The sequence below is a fragment of the Brachycentrus maculatus genome, unplaced genomic scaffold (assembly GCF_059751285.1).
Source record: "Brachycentrus maculatus isolate JH-2025_06_01 unplaced genomic scaffold, ASM5975128v1 h1tg000380l, whole genome shotgun sequence".
Classification (NCBI taxonomy): Eukaryota; Metazoa; Arthropoda; class Insecta; order Trichoptera; family Brachycentridae; genus Brachycentrus; species Brachycentrus maculatus.
In genome coordinates this window covers 129,202-146,636 of record NW_028281129.1, presented here as the reverse complement: position 1 = coordinate 146,636, position 17,435 = coordinate 129,202, and the positions used below count along the sequence as shown (strand labels likewise).

The following is a 17,435-nucleotide window of genomic DNA, read 5'->3' as shown; positions in this document are numbered from 1 at the left end:
AAAATTGAGTATTTTTTAAAAACAAAGTCTGCTATTTATGTACAATTGATTAATTTTGAAAAAATATAGATATTTATTCTAAAATACCTAGTGCCTATCAAAATATAAATCTAATAATATCTAAACAATAAATCATCGCTAAAAAACACTATTCAAGATTTATGAGATTTCGTTTTAAAAAACCAAAATTTCCACATTCGTTCGCTAGCTGGAGCATATGGTGGCCGCAACAAATATTTAAAAAATTTGATGCCGAAGTTTTTGAAGTGCCAAATTAATCCATAAGTGATGGGTAAAGTTTCCGCAACACATCCCCATCCCACGAGAAATATCTTCTTTAGACCTTATGAGGTACTATACATGTGCCGAATATCCGGTAATCATCATTATCGTCATTTTGTCACATAAAATTATTTTTATCTACAGATCGTATTCGGCCGAATTATACGATAGAGTTGCCCAATATAAATCTAATTTTTGGAAAAAAGATATTTTTTCTCTGGGACAGGTAAAAAATTACTAGTATTTATTGCCCTTTGGGAATCGAACCTGGGAACTCATGCATGGTAACCAAACGTGCGAAACACTATATTGCGGTTGTACCTTATCTTAAAAAGTTTTATTTTGTTTTTAATGGTAAAACATAAAGTATAATATCTCAATAAGACTTGCCTTTTAAAAGAAATAGCTTACACATGAACTCTAAAATTCTAAATAACTTTGTGATTTTCATTTCAGCAAATCTGCGAACTAATAATAATAATCAACACAAACAATGTACGATGGAAATGATCACAATTTGGAACCATTCAAAAATAAAAACTCACCTGGAAGGAATTTACGGGAACTTATGGAGTATTTCAATACTTTCCAAAATACCCGGTAGGTGCCCATCACTAGTCGGGGTGCATTCATACCAACGCCTTCTATATCAATTAGATATAGCGGAGAACATTTGGCAACATTACATCAGCTGCTATCGGTAAACCGGATTATAAAAGCTTATTTTTATTTTTTTACATGGATCCAATTTTTTTTAACGGTAGATTGCTCTTAGTAAAAACATTTAGATGTCTTATGTTGACATCTAAATGTTTTTAATAAGAGCATAGCTATATCAAGACTTTTAACAATTTTCTACTAATTTTTGACACACTGAACATTAAAAAATACAGTACAAATTTATGATATTAAATTTATTGAAATCAGTGAAGTCAAATAAACAACATTATTTTCTTCAATCAATCAAAACGAAAACCACCCAAAAATGTCAACACAAATACAATATATGTACCTATAAATGTTTTTGGCAGCTTGAAACATTTTGGTTCATGACAGTGCCCGCCATTGTAATACCTTTGTTATAAAAAAGTTAAAAGTGCCTTAATAAATAAATTAGTATATGTATATTTCTTACTACGGAGAGATTCTATACTGCGTTACCAAACACATTTGGTTTGCGCGGCATTGTAATTTTTATGTAGAAGGCAGTGTTTCATGCGGCCAGTGATAGGCTGCCTTAAGGTCAGTGCCTTTTCCGCCATATTTGAATTTTTTTCGATATAAACTTGAGTTTTCGTAAAATTAGAACGGAAATTTAGCTTTAGAAAAAAATATAGCGCATTCAAATATTTTTATATATTTTTTGGAAAATTTAGAAAGTAATTTCGAGACGGAAATGTGGAATGAAAATAGTGGCCATAAATTGAACGAAAGAAGAGTGAATACGTCATCCCGCCATCTTGTAATCATCCGCGATCCGCGCATTGCAGAACGACAGTCTGCCAGAGAATTCGGGCTCCCGATCCCGAAAATTTATTTAACTTAATTGTGATTTTTATACACAAAAGTAATTTAATTTGTAGTTTTTGGCTTAATGAAGACATTGTTGATGTTGACAAGAGACGGTGCTGATATAGCGTCGGTGTTTTATTTTAATTTAAGTGCATTTTGGTGCATTCGCGAAAGTTGAAAGAATCGTGTTGCGAGATAAGTGTTCCTCCAATCAGTCAAAATTCCGGTCCCTACGCGTAAACGAGAAGGAGCCTATCCACCAGGCCAGTCAGGCGAGGCCGACATGAACAATAAACGAAAAAGTCGAGCGGCACCCCAGAGGTAAGTGCCCGACATGACCTAACCTTCTTGTACATGGTACATGCCACTACCCTTTGTGCTTTGCAGAAAAACGAGCGCCTGCGTCTAACAATACGGGGATTTAGCCGATTACGTCTTTTAACGTCTTCCCAGGATTCTATATCGTTTAACATCTATCAATAAAAATCATTTTGGTTCCTTTATTGTCTCTCAAAGCGCCAGGGCCACGACTATAGTAAACTGTCATGGAGCTAAAATGATTTATTTATTTGATGGCCTGGGTTTTACACGCGGATTAGGAATGCGAAGATTTCTGAACGTAGACTGCCTTAAACTTTCTAATTCAAAATAATCTCGGAGCACTTAAAGTTTGGATACATTTTATAATTGTCTTATAACCAAACAGGTGATAGAGTCGGGTGTCCCTATGAAGACCATGTAATCATTTTGCTGCGCCACTATTTTCAACTTTAACTTTCATGTGGCGCGTGTCCAAATGCGAATTAAATAATTTTTTACACTTTCGCCGATGGTCGCAAGATAAAATTATGAAAATGACATGACAAAATACGTGTGCTGTTTGGTTTGAAAGTTCATTTTTTTGTATGTGATGTAATCCGATCACAGTAATTACTCCCTGCTATTATTCTTAATACAATTAACATTATTTTAACGTTAATTGGCAGTGATTTGTAATTTCATTTCTATCATATTTATATTTTTATAAGACAAAAATTTTGGTACTGCTGAAATCAAAAAGAAGTCTGTTCTATTGTTTTTTTCCCACGTTTTTTAAAAAGATTTTCTATTCTCTTTTTTTTAAACTTTATTACTTAACCCTGATTATATAATTCTCCATACATTTGTAATATTTTGATTTGTGTGATGGTGGTGAAAAACTACAAATATCCCATGCCTCCATCTTCTTTTTCTTGGGTTGGTATTGATAGCTAGCACATCAATTTTCCAACAAATCCGGATCTTTGTTAAATGTAAAAATCGGCCTAACACAAGAAATCATTTTAATATAGGTTAGATGCAAAATACATTCCATCAAATTGTGAATTATTGCATCATAAACTGCCATTACTTATACATTATTTAGAAAGATAATGATTGAATAAGAATGCTCACAATTTTGTGACACATGGGTAGGCAGGAGTGCATTTGTATTTTTCTTCTTATACGCTGGTGCGTCTCTTCATACACGCACCCTGATTGTTCTGACTCCTGACATGCTTTTTCAGTTATTTGATGTACCTATTTGAATATGTCGTATCTTCTTTGGTCTTTTTTGATTTCTATTTGCATCTGTATTAATTGTATTCATCAATCATATTGTTCCCCAAGCCCAAACCATCTCATGTCAACAATGCTTATTTCGGCCTTGCATTCCTTTCATATTTCTCCTTTTTAAACCTAAGATCGCTCACTCCTTTCAAGAACGTCATAAATCAAAAAACTTGATTTTTCAGGAGAACTTTTTTAAAGTTTATAAATATAATACAATTTATTAAAAATAATATCAAGCCACTTATTAAACTTTTTACTGTGCAACAGATCTTTTTAGGTTAAACCTGAAGGTTTTTTCTCCATTTGAAAAATAACTAGTTTATATTAAAAAAAAATTAAACAATACCTTTTCTTTAAAATGCGAAAACAACACTTTCTGCCCTGTAGCGGGTAAATATTAAGTTAAAAATATGCCTCTTTTGCTGAGATATAGTGAGATATGAGACGATTTTTGATTTATGACGTTCTTGAAAGGAGTGAGCGATATGTATTTTTATATAACAGAAGATTGCATTTTTACTGCATTCGATCTGTTTCATCTTTCTGCCAAAGGGATCCATGATAGAATGGTGAAAAATGGTAGAGTGGGAATACAACGACTGAACCGTTTTACAAATGCTTTGACACAGCTCCCTTTCTGTCTGCTGTGCTGGTCAGGGTTGTGGAGGTGTCTGCGTACCAGCCACTGTCAGGACTGGAACCCGGACCTAGCTGATTAACAGAACTAATTAGCTTCTAATCCCTACCACTTCCAAAACTAGGGCATCTCTAGAAATTCGGTGATGGTTTTTCAAAATTGTGTTTATTTAACTAATTAAGTAACTAACCATCATGCTTCTTTACCGCAGGGATAGGCAGAGAGAATGGAACGCCGTGCCAATTTGTCTTTGCAAACAATCTTCGTTTCTATCACATCCATGCATCTCCTAATACATAATAATAATAATAATAAAACCCTTATCTGCACCCCAATGGTGCATAGGGCACTGTGTCATATAAACGCAGTGTTATCTTGATCGTTTACACATAAAGGAAAGATGATCAGCCCTCCGCTTCAGGTACCTGTCCATGGTAATATTGAATAAATATTATAGTGAAAGAATCACTTATAGTTATTTTACCCCCCTTGGGAATCGAACCCGGGACCTCCAGTACGGTAGCCGAGCTTGCTGACCATTACACTACGGAGGCGGACAACATGAGAAATCATATTAATATAGATCTCACCTAATACATTCTTGCTGGTTATTTTTTTTTTAAACCAAATAATTATTTTGAAGAAAAACTTTTTTTCAATACGAAAACGATGTTTCAATAAAAAAAAACAATTATGTTATATGTGACCCTTAAAGACAGTTATGTTGCTATTTAACATATGTAGGGCCTTAAGAAAAAGTTGACTGCGAACCAATAACAACTTCTTTGTCTTCCTCTCTTGCCTTCTCTTTCCTCACCTATCGTGCTAGTGATGTGGTCATCATATCGCAGGACTCGTCCTATCAACTTTCTTAGTCTGTTTTCTTATTTTTGTGGCGTCCCTTTAAGGGTTAACGTGTTGCCTTTGATCTTTTCGAACATTATTGTGTTCTTGTCTGGAAACAGTTATTTTGTCCCTAAGATAATATTTCCCTTCATTTCTTTGAATGCTCAATGATGGCACTTTAAAGCAGTTGACAATTCGTTCACTCCTTTCAAGAATGTCATAAATCAAAAAACTTGATATTTCAGGAGAACGTTTTTAAAGTTTAAAAATATAATACAATGTATTAAAAATAGATATCAAGCCACTTTTTAAACTTTTTACTGTGCAAGAGATCTTTTGAGGTAAAACCTGAAGGTTTTTTCTCCATTTGAAAAATATTTAGTGTATTTAAAAATATAATTAAACAATACTTTTTCTTAAAAATGCAAAAACAGCCCTTCCTGCCCTGTAGCGGGTAAATATTAAGTTAAAAATATTCCGCTTTTGCTGGGATACAGTACATTTTCTGGGCATTCCGAAAACATGCACATCTGAAAATTGACAATTTTTGATTTATGACGTTCTTGAAAGGAGTGAGCGAATTGTTTCAAGGTGCTACTGTTTCCAACCTCATTCCTTCTCTTTGTAATAATGGGGCTATTCATTATTCATCCTTATCAGCTTTATTACTTATTATTCTAAATTGTTAGCTCCAAATACAGAAATACACTTTGTTTACTCCACATAAATTCACCAGATAATCACTTTTGTTATTGAATACATTGTATGAATGCCGAGTCTGCTATTTTTTTGTTATTGTTTATACACTGCAAACAATATTATTCCTTGTAATACTTAAACCGTATATTCATTTATAGAATTTTCTATCGCTTATTTTGCTATTTACCTATATTATTTATTGAAAGCTGCCACCATTTTTTTTATTTTTAATTTTAAGCTTTCTATTCGAAATTATTTCTTCATCATAAGCTTCACGTTTGATAGATGGTAACTGAGGCAACAAATTATCAACAACAGTTAAAAAAAAAACAGTCAACAAAAAAACTTTATATATATTTTTTGTAATGAAAATGGAATAGGGTTCAAAAAACAACACCTTTCAAAGTTATTTTAGATGTGCGATGAGATTTAAAATTACTTTAGGGTCCATCTTGTGGGGTCCTGTCTTGCCACATGTCCTGCCCATTGCCACTTGATATCCACTATCCTGGTTATGTTCCTAATTTCTTCATTTCTCTTATTTTATCTCTCAGGCAAACCAACTCCTGTCTTGCAACATGTCCTGCCCCTTGCCACTTAATATCCACTATCCTGGTTATGTTCCTAATTTCTTCATTTCTCTTATTTTATCTCTCAGGCAAACCAACCATGGATCGCTATGTGCATTTGAGCTTCGCTGTTTTAATTTTGTCAGAGCCATCTTCTCTAGTGCATATGTGTTCACTGGCGTTACGCAGGATTCATATGTTTTTATTTTTAGACAAGTTGTAATTTCCATCTCTCTGGAATGTGTTTGAGTTTGGCTGATCTTCTTTTAAAAGGTGATAACACTGCGCTCTCGAGAAGTCTTTTGTCGCATGTAATGTAGAACGGGGGATGTATGGTAAGCCCGTGTATAACGTGTGTGTGTCGTGTGTTCAGGTCGCCGCGAGTGCGCTCGGTGGCAGCGGAGGGCGTGTACAAGAACTCCAACTTCATGCACGCCATCGCCTCGCATGTGGGCGACACGGTGCAGGTGCAGACGCAGTCGGGCAGCGTGTGGGAGGGCGTCTTCCGCACATTCTCCCCGCAATTTGAAGTAAGTACCGCCCCTTTGCCAACTTATTCAATAGAATCGCCAGTGTATAACACAGTATTGGATGACCACACCATATCGCTCGGTTAGCCTCTAGCGGGGGGTGTCTAGACTATGTGATATTCCGCGAATGACCTTCGATGGAAGGCGTCTCAACACTAACTAACTAACTATCTAACCATCACGCCGCTTCCCCGCAGGGGTAGGCAGAGAGAATAGAACGCCACACCACTCTGTCTTTGCAAACATTCTTCGCCTCTTCCACTTTCATGCATCTCCTCATACATACCCTCCGATTGTTACACACAATATAATAATAGTAATAATAATATTGAATAATTTATATAGCGCCATTTTTGTAAAATACTACCTCAAGGGCGCTTACAGAGAGTTGAATTATGATAATAATGATATTTATAGATTTTGCATTTGATTTGGTCTTCTTGTTGTCTCTTGCGACATTGCGTATAGTATGGCCGGGACTCGTAATACGAAATTTATAAAATGAAATAACTAAAAAGCCTTTTCCACTTATATTTTATTTCACAAGCGACATCATCAGACTGGTGTTGAAACCAGATCAAGTAAAAAAAGCACAAAAGCTTTGTTTTATTTCTTGTATAATATCCAGGTCCACCAAGAAATATCAGTAATAAAAGTGTTGAGTCAGTAGCGCTTGCATATCTTGGACCCTTAGATGCTATTTTATACCTTACAACAGTGGTCCTAAACCCCCGGGCCGTGGACCGGTATTGATCCGTGGATCAGACGGTACCGAGCCGCCTTCTTAAAAAATTTGTCAAGTTGTGGTCCCGTGGTTAGTGTCACGGACTCTTGAGTCAGAGTTTCTCGGTTCGAACCCACTCTACCGCAATTTTATACCTATTTCTAATAATGAGCCGCTTAGGCTCACAGAAATAGTGTGAAATTTTATTATTTTTGTAAATAATAAAAATACAAACCATCTCAACACACCTTCCTTAATTATCGATTTTCATTAAGAAAGGTTTGTTGAGATGAAAATTGATAATTATCGACAAAAAAAACCACTTGTGAAAACCCCTTCACGCCATGTTACTGCCGACACAAAATCATTAAAGTAAAAGAAACACAACCTTTTGGATTAGTAACTAAACTAACTAACTAACCATCTAGACGCTTCACCGCAGGGGTAGGCAGAGATAATAGAACACCACACCACTCTGTCCTTGCAAACATTCTTCGCCTTTTCCACGTTCATGCATCTCCTCATACATACCCGCCGATTGTTTCGACTCCTAACCTGACCACTTTCAAGTATTTGGCATACTTGATCGTGCCAAGTTTTTCTCGGTTTTCCTCTGCTCCCTTTTCCAATTACATTCGCCTTATAAATTTGTTTTAATATAACTATTTGTTATATATTTGGATTAGTATAATCTTAAATATAAACATTCAACGTCCTCTCCCCAGTGGTCCACGGTAAAGTTAGCAAGCGTTGACCGGTTTGCGGTGATAAAAAGTTTGAAGACCACTGCTATACAACATTGTATGAGTGCAACGCATTCTAGCGAACTTATGCCATACGAAGCAGGGCAGTTTGTTATGATTTAGTGTGAGTGATATTTTTTTCTTTTGTTGTGACTCACCCGGCTCTTGTTCACAAGTCATTATTGTGTGCAAATTACAGCACAGTAGCTTTTTCTCTACACTCGCGCTCGGTTCGATTTTATAGTGTTCAGGAAACTTTTGCATATTTCTTTTGAAATAATGAAACAAATCCTTTTAAAGTCATTTAGAGGTTACAATTTTCGAAGTCAAGTGAAGTGATTCAAATTTGTAAAGTTTTATTTATTGATTTTTCAAGTTGCACAGATATTGACTAACAATGTTAATATTATATTATTATTTTTATTAAACCCTTCTCCGCAACCGATGGTACATAGGATGCTGTGCTGCATCATATAAACACAGTGTTATCTTGATCGTTTATACACGAAGGAAAGGTGATCAGCCCTCCGCTTCAGGTACCAGTCCAGGGTAATATTGAATAAAGATGAAGTGATAAAATATTTATTTGACCCCTCTGGGAATCAAACCCATGACCTCCACTATGCAGGCAAACATTTAAAAAAAAAATATTCCAAGTTTCACGGATATTTACTAATACTGTTACTACATTCTAAAATTATTTTCATTCATATCTTTTTTTAAAAATATATGTAATTACTTTTTTATTAATTGGAACGTTGCCTTTTCAATTTGCTAGGTTTGCTTCCTTTCATTCTTCATTCTATTCGGAATATCGTCGTACATTATCAACTATCTATACATTCAACAATTTTGTGCACATGTTTTTTTAAAATTCACCATTTTATAACTAACAAAATAACATACTTTTACTTACTTCAGCCTTCTTGTGTCCAGTATTGGCCAAAGGTCTCCTCTTGGACTTCCACAGTTCTCTGTTGGACGCGACTCTTTTCCAGCGCAGGCCCGCCACTTTCCTAATGTCATTGGACCATCCTGTCTGGGGCCTACCCACGCTTCTAGGCCTCCGGTCAAGTACCTTTTTCGTCCATCTATCCTCAGACATCCGTGCCACATGACCTGCCCAGTTGCACTTTAGTTCCGAGTTTTGTTGAGCTACATCTCTTACATTGGTCTTTTCCAAACATTCGTTTTTCGAGAAAAAAATGGATATAAAGTAATTAACAAAAAAAAATGTTGTTTTAAGTCATATATTTAATTTATACTTTCTTTTCCTGATGAATAAATTTATCGCATTTTTTTTGGTCGCTATTTTAAATTCATAATATACACAAATGACTTACATAATACATTTATGAATATAAAATAGTTAGTGAGGAACTTTGTCACGTAAGCATAAAAACCAATAAGCTTTTGATTATAGGTTAAAAGTCATTTTTATTATTTTTACTAAGAAATTTCAGCATATTTTATTTTTACTCGAGTCCTTTGAAAGTATTTTGTAAAAGTCAAAAAGATGGATGCAAAAATACTACCAATTTAACAAATACTCGCCTTTGTTTTTAATGTTGAATTGCTCTAGTTTCACTCCTTATTGATTTCAAATGACTTTTATTAATTAAATCATAAGGAAATACGAAGTATTAGTCATTGTCATTTTCATTCGGACCCTTATCCGCACCCCAATGGTGCATAGGGCACTGCATCATATAAACGCAGTGTTATCTTGATTGTCAACACACTAAGGAAAGGTGATCAACCCTCCGCTTCAGATACCTGTCCAGGGTAATATTAATTAAATATGAGAGTGAAAAATTCACTTAAATTTATTAGACCCCCCTCTGGGAATCGAACCGGGGACCTCCAGAACGGTAGCCGAGCGCGCTGACCATTACACTACGGAGGCGGACAAAAATTAGTCATTAGACATTTAAAATAATTTTATCAGTGGATTTTGAATGAGAAACATTTAGCAATGAGCCCGCCTATGTACTTATTCATTTTCTGTACATGAAGTTTAAATAAATAAATAAAAATATTGTGTGGACCTTTGAGTACAATGAACTCCTCATTTACACAGTAGAAAGGATCCATGCTATATACCGTGTAAAAAAATGTGAATACATGAAAAAAATACAAAAAATCTATAGTGAATAAGTTTCCTAGTATAAAAATTAATGTAAGATATCCATTATGGCTTATTGTATCTTAATTTTATATCAAAAAATAAATCAAATGCAACAAAAATTATTTCTTAGACCCCTCTCGCATACTTCTCTGCGTATAGTAATGAGTATAAGCGCATGCAAGGATATACTTACTACTCAGCACTAGGAAATTTTAAATTACTGTTACGCATTGTTTGATGACTGTTTGTTTGTTTTCTGCACCGTGTTAGTAAATCGTGCAAAAAGGGAGTTCAGTTTTATTATACTGCACGTATGACTCACATACAAAGCCGTAGAATGTAAGCGCACTAGAATGGTTCACAATATTTTGCTGGTCATATTATAAGCTGCGTAAAAATTTTAAGTATTTTTTTCAGGCGTCTCCCAGTATGTAAAATAATCCGGTTAGGATCTTGCATACATTTAAACAAATAGGGTCTCTGCTGAAAAAAAACTTTCTCAAACCAACCATAGATGGCACCCGTGAAAACAAAGATAAAGCGTCATGAGATTTATGGTACATGCATGAGTCCCAAAAATTTTGATTGTGCGGTTGTCAATCATGGGTAGAATGGTGAATGTAACAAGTCTGTAAAGTGATCACTTAGCCAGCCTATGTCAGGTCATAAGCCCGGTAAATACCAAGACTTTCATAGCCTTCTTCATCTATGTAAAGATGTCAAAATGTGCTAGAATAGTTTGCGGCACAGGGTGTAGCGGGTAGTAAGCGGAGCGGGCCTTATACTATTGTAGTCAGTCCTAGTAATAATGTGAGTCAACACTGAACAGTTGGAGACCGTGAGCACCAAAAAATTGAGTGTGGTTCCTATCATGTTGTTTTTCTTCACCGCTGTACCTATACTTAATTTTTTTTAATTTTATGAAGGAATAACCCTCTTTTTAATAACCCGCAAAACCGCTTTTTTTTCATCTTCTTTTCCTCTGATGTGTATTCTTCTTCTTCTTCTTCTTTTAGGACTAGATCCTGTCATTCTCCGGTCCGCTCCTGGGAGGTGGAAGACCAGCTATCCTCCCATTGTTTAGGTGGTCTTCCTGGGGGTCTGATCCCGCCTATGCTGCTGTCCGCTGCCACCCTCACCACTCGATCCGAACTCGCTCTTCCCACATGATCTCTCCAGAAACGTCTTCTTTCTCTTCCCCATCGCACAACATCTTCAACATGGCAGATTTTTCTTATTTCTGAGTTTCTAACTCTGTCGCGTGTTGTGTTGCAATGGGTCGTAGAGTCTTCATTTCCGATGTCCTAAGAAGGCTTTTTGTTCTCGGAGTGTCGGCTCTTGTTCCCGTATTAATGATGTGTATTAATATTGTATTTTATTTGCCCCCCAGGTGGTGATCGAGGTGGCGCACAGATTGGACCGAGACGGCCCTATGGCGGTGGAGTCCATTGCCGACCGGATCATCTTCAAGCCCGAGGATGTCATCTCCATCAAGGCCAAGGACTCCGACTTGCTCTACGCCACCAGGGACACTTTCCAAACAGATTCCGCCATCTCCAAATATAATGGTAACCATCCGACCTTCAATTCTCCCTTCCAATTTAGTATTGAGCATAATTGAGTAGGTGTTGCCGCAAAAAGATGCAGATGGACTATATGAATGACTACAGTGCTCTGATAAATGCTCATTTATAAAAATAAGGCGTCATATGATAGGTGTTTAAATGCCTAACAAAATAGGCGTCACCGTGATAAGAGATTTGTAAAAATTTTGCTTTTAAATAAAAAATTGTTTACTGTTTTATATTATAGCGCATTTGGGTACTATACTGGACCCAGGTTCAACTTCCCAGAGGGGGTCAATATAAAGATTTAAACTTAATATTATTTTTATTTGTTTTTTTTTTAACTTAGTATTTATTTAATAATTTAATTTAAAGTACTGGACTGATCGATCACCTTACCCGCATATAATTAACGGTTAACTTAATGACGTTATTCCCTACGAACCATTTGGTGCAGCTGAAAATATGGTCAGCAATGCAAATGTGCTCCAAAGAGCAAGAGCAAGGAGACAGTTGCTGACTGATATCAAGGTCCGGAAGGTGTCCTAACTGGGGCATATACTAAGAGGAGAGAAGTACGAGCTGTTGCACCTATTCATAAAAGGCAAAATAGAAGGTCGTTGTGGTGTGGCCAGAAGACAGATATCCTGGCTCCGGAATTTTAATTTTTTATTTTTACATGTGAATAGCATTTATTATTCACCTTGCCTTGCTTATTATGTACAAGGTTTATAGATCATTAAATGGATTTTTGTTTCTTCTAACTAAATAAATATGTTTTTATTTGAATCTGTCTTGGGAACAGTAGGGATTATCTAGTGTGGGTCAATCAGGAACTTCTCAGCATTTGCTCATTGCTGGGAAGAAACCACGTAAAACTCTTCAGGAGAAGGCAGACTGTTGACTGCCATTCTTTGAATATTTTTTGCTCACTACTGGGAGAAAACTCCTCAGGAGAAAACCAGACTGTTGACTGTCATTATCAGACCTTCAGTTCCACTAGAAGAGGGTTCGGCACTTGGTATCCTAGCTTGGTTTATGTTACCAATGTCCTTCATTATTTTTATAATGTATGATACCACCTCTCGTGACAGTTCTTTATGAACTATCAAAATACGCTCCGGAATATACGAGATTGGACGGGGATCAGGACCGTCGAGACAAGACCCTAGGCAAGGACAATTACTCTCAAGTGATATTCGGCGTCAGGGGGACCCAATATGACATTCACAGAAGAATAACAAAAAGTATTATTTTAAAATCTGTTGCGATATATAAGATGAAAAAATATTGCGCATGATCATTTGAAAAATGTCTGGATCTTTTGCAGGGCGCGCGGGCAGGTACGAGGAGCGGCTGCTGCAGCCGTGGGACGGGCTGGACGGGCTGGCCCTGAACGGCGGCGTGGAGCTGCAGGACGGCTGCGCGCTGGACGGCGGGCTGGAGCTGGACCACCGCGCCAACGGTTGGGACGCCAACGACATGTTCCGCAAGAACGAGCAGGTGTACGGCGTGCACAGCACCTTCGACCACTCGCTCGCCGGCTACACCCTGCCGCTGCAGAAGATGGACACCCAGGACTACAGGTGACCGCCCCTTCCTTCCTTGCCAACCTCCTAGCTTCCTTCACGGAACTAGACACCTTCAATCACCGTATACCGCCCTTGATACACAGTCTGTGACTCCTCAATCACCCTATCCCGCATTCGGTACATAGACTGTGACACTTTAGATCAGTGTTCCGCAAACTTTTTCTGTTCAAGGTACAAAGGTACCAAAGAAAAAACAATGTTTATTTAATATTGATTTATTATCAAAATTAATATGAAGCGAAAACAAATATAACATATTATGCTTAGTGTGAAATGTGAGCCTGTTTAACTGAGCACAGGCAATCAAAATTTATCAATTGATCTAGTCTAGATCTAGCAATTGATCTAGTCATACATACCTTCCGATTACGTAGACTTTTGACCTCACCAAATTTTAGATTCTGATTGATTTGTTTGTGTCTTTTTTGGCCGTCCTCGTTCTGTTTTCCCGTTCACATTTACTAAATATACTTTTTAGTCATTCTCTCATTATCCATTGCGTTATTGTATCCACATGTCCATTCCACCTTAAAGAACTTTTCAATTATCCCTAGTTCAGCCTCCCTACAAAAATTAACCCTAAATGTTTAACATTTTACAATATCAAGGCATGGATCTGCCATTGGGATATCCATACATAGTGTTGTCCATACCTTTAAATACTCCGGTATTAGCTATGACTTCCTTTCATCTTCTGTTGCTTTCCTATACCCTTATGTATTGAAAACTGTCCCAACCGCATAAAGCGAGTTTTTTGCCTAGAATTTCCACTCATGAATAACATGAAATTATAGTAACTTAAACATAAGCCGCAATTGACAATCTGGTGTGGTGTGGTGTGCAGAGACGCGGAGGCTAAGGCGGAGGAGATAGCGGCGGAGATAGAGCGCGAGCCCATGTACAAGCAGCGCATGGAGCTGGAGAACGGGGACGAGGAGGAGCGCTTCGCGGCCGTGCAGCGCCCGCAGCAGCGCGGGCAGCGGCCCAGCCCGCCCCCGCCCCACAACGGCACCGACTCGCAGCCCGGCGACAAGTACGTGCCGCCCAACCGGAGGAAGAACCCCCAGGTACTAATGACAAGCACACATTTCTACAATCAAATAATTGCACTGAGGGTCCTTATATCGCTCACTCCTTTCAAGAACATCATAAATCAAAAAACTTGATTTTTCAGGAGAAAGTTTAAAAATATAATACAATGTGTTAAAAATAAATATCAAGCCACTTTCAAGCGATTTATCAGGCATTTACGGGGCTGACGGTCATCAGCCCCTTAAATGCCCAGACTTCATATTCTTCTTCATCTTTGATGAGATGTCAAAAATAACATGAAAAATAACTCCTATAATTGGAGATAATCCAGATTTGTGAACAAGTATTTGGACACACTCAAAATGTTGTAAGTTAATAAAGTTATGGTGTTCAACCCCTGCCTTATTGCGTATATAACATTTTGTCTAGTCTCCCACCAGATTGATGATGTTGGTAACGACGGAACCCCGACACTGTTCACACAACAAAATATGTGGAAAAAACTATAGTTTTAGGAAAGGCAATAGTAAATGGCTGGTGAAGCGGTACGCTACAGCTACAGGTACAGGCGTACCATTCTCACCCAATATCAAAACAAAAGAGAAAGAGTGAGAGACTGCTTTATGCGGTCCTTTGCCCAAACTAGCACCCAGGGTTGCCGACGACTGTACTTATCGGATAGCTTTGCTTCCCTCTCACATACACTTTATGATTTTTGAAAGCTGTCCCACCGCATGCCCAGATCTGATACAGAAACATCTAGGCTTCCTGACAGATCTGCTCTTGCAAAGTAATATTTTTTTTTTAACTAAGTTGTGAAATTTATGTGAAAATGTGAAACAATATTAAATTTTATCCCGATTTTACTGTGAATTTACATTTAAAAGCTTTCAATATTCCTGTCACTGCCAATCTAAATAAATACAAGATTGTCCATCACCAAATTTTCTAGAAGTACCCCAGTGTAGGCAGTGAAAGGGATTAGTGTTTAGTTCAATTAGTCAGCTAGATCCGATTCCGACTTGACGTTGGCAGGTACACAGATGCCCACAACCCCGACCAGCACAGCAGACAGACATGGAACACTTGGTGCTTATTTCCACATTTTCTCCTAGACTGGAAAGCTGATCAAGTCTCCGCAAGTGCCCCAGCAGCAGCAACAGCAGCAGCAGCAGCATCAGCAGCCGCCCCAGCAGCCCCTCATGCAGCACCAGCAGCTGGCGGCCCCCAAGGGGCCCCCGCCGCCCCCGGCCGCGCTGCACTACCCGCCCCTGCCGCACCACCCCCAGCACCACCAGCCTCCGCCGCACCAGGTAATGTGTCCAATATGCACATCCTACTGAAGACTCTTCTTCTAACCCTTATCCACACCCGATAGTGCATAGGGCACTGCATCATATTAACACGGTGTTATCTTGATCGTTACCAATTCAAGACGTTAGGTGGGGAAGATAATGAAGAAGACAATGGTATGCACATGTCAGGATAATGGAACCATCCAGACTTGTTACCATCCAGACCGTCACAAACTATTCTTGAAAAACTTTGTAAATAATCAATCACACCATTTTTTATTTAATTTTGCATCTATGTTTGTTGCAATGTTATTAAGTGCTCCGCTTCCGTAGTGTAATGGTCAGCATGCTCGGCTACCATACTGGAGGTCCCGGGTTCAATTCCCATTGTGGGGTCGGATAAATAAAAGTGATTTTTTCACTCTTAATATTTATTCAATACTGCCCTAAACTGGTACCTGAAGCGGAAGGCTGATCACCTTTCCTTCATGTGTTAATAATCAAGATAACACTAAGTTTATACAATGCAGTGCCCTATGCACCATCAGATGCGGATGAGAGTTTTAAGGTCAGGAAGAAGAAGGTTTTGTTCATCAACCCCGACCCTAATTATATTCGGACAGTTTGCCGCCTGACCCTCAGTATACTAATCACAAGTAACCGCAAACCCAATTCCCATCTGTATAACGTTTTTTGGCGTCTCTTGAGCTCTACCAAAAGTAAGCAAATAGAACGCTTGTATGCGTCTTCCGCTTTCTACCAGTATGTAAAAGATGCTTTTAAGCGTTTCCCGCAAACAATGTGTTGAGTAAAAATAAATAAATTGAGATAAAAATATTTCTTTGTTTTAATTTTCAGTATCATACTTAAAAGTAATACTTTATAAAAATAAAATACTCTATTAATGTCAGCATAACTAGTTTAGAAAAATAAAGATATTCTCATTAACAGAAAATACAAACTTTTCCAAAGTAATCGATCATATAGTAATTAAATGCATTTATTTTTTGTTTTAATGCGAATAATAATACGAAAATGTTAATGTTCACTCTGTCTTGTCACGCCAGGGCCATGCCATGAGCATGGGCGTTCCGGGCGGCAAGAGCTACGCTGCGGCGGGCGCCTCGCTGCCGTCGGGGCAGCTGTCCTCGCACCAGCAGCAACAGCAGCAGCAGCAGCAACAACAGCAGCAACAGCAGCAGCAACAGCAGCAGCAACAACAACAGCAGCAGCAACAACAGCAACAGCAACAACAGCAGCAACAGCAGCAGCAACAGCAGGCCATGGCGCCCCCTCACCAGCAGCACCCGCATACCTACAACTCTCCCCCGCCCTTCACACAGCACCACATGGTCCGCAGGTAACATCGCATTGAAAAATATTTTTTTTATTTTTATATGTTTGTGGCCCTGTGGTTTATAATCTGTTTGTGACTCTGTCATAGGATGATTTTTGAATGAAATCATCCTATCATGTTTTTTGTGGAGAGCTGTCAAGGATAAGGATTACGCTAATAATAACCCAGAGGAGATTGAGGCCTTGAAACATGAAATCGAAGTTGCCTCTCATGGGATTGAAGTCCAAACAATATTGAGCCCTTGAACCATGAAATCGAAGTTGCCATTCATGGGATTGAACCCCAAACAATCGATAATGTACTGAGAACTTGGATTGATCGAATGGGGGTA

General features: G+C 37.9%; 1 protein-coding gene across 2 annotated transcripts in view; it reads left to right on the top strand.

Annotated features, from left to right (window-relative positions):
• Positions 1 to 1,744: 1,744 nt before the first annotated feature.
• LOC148303197 (uncharacterized) overlaps positions 1,745 to 17,435 on the top strand; it is a 33,312-nt gene continuing 17,621 nt past the window's right edge. For both annotated transcript variants that reach the window (XM_088270378.1, XM_088270377.1), the window contains exons 1-7: positions 1,745 to 2,115; positions 6,512 to 6,668; positions 11,654 to 11,831; positions 13,159 to 13,414; positions 14,265 to 14,487; positions 15,568 to 15,765; positions 16,815 to 17,107. In XM_088270378.1, coding sequence (XP_088126504.1) covers positions 2,078 to 2,115; positions 6,512 to 6,668; positions 11,654 to 11,831; positions 13,159 to 13,414; positions 14,265 to 14,487; positions 15,568 to 15,765; positions 16,815 to 17,107 — 1,343 coding nt within the window. In that variant the 5' untranslated portion in view covers positions 1,745 to 2,077. The remainder of the gene's footprint in view (positions 2,116 to 6,511; positions 6,669 to 11,653; positions 11,832 to 13,158; positions 13,415 to 14,264; positions 14,488 to 15,567; positions 15,766 to 16,814; positions 17,108 to 17,435) is intronic.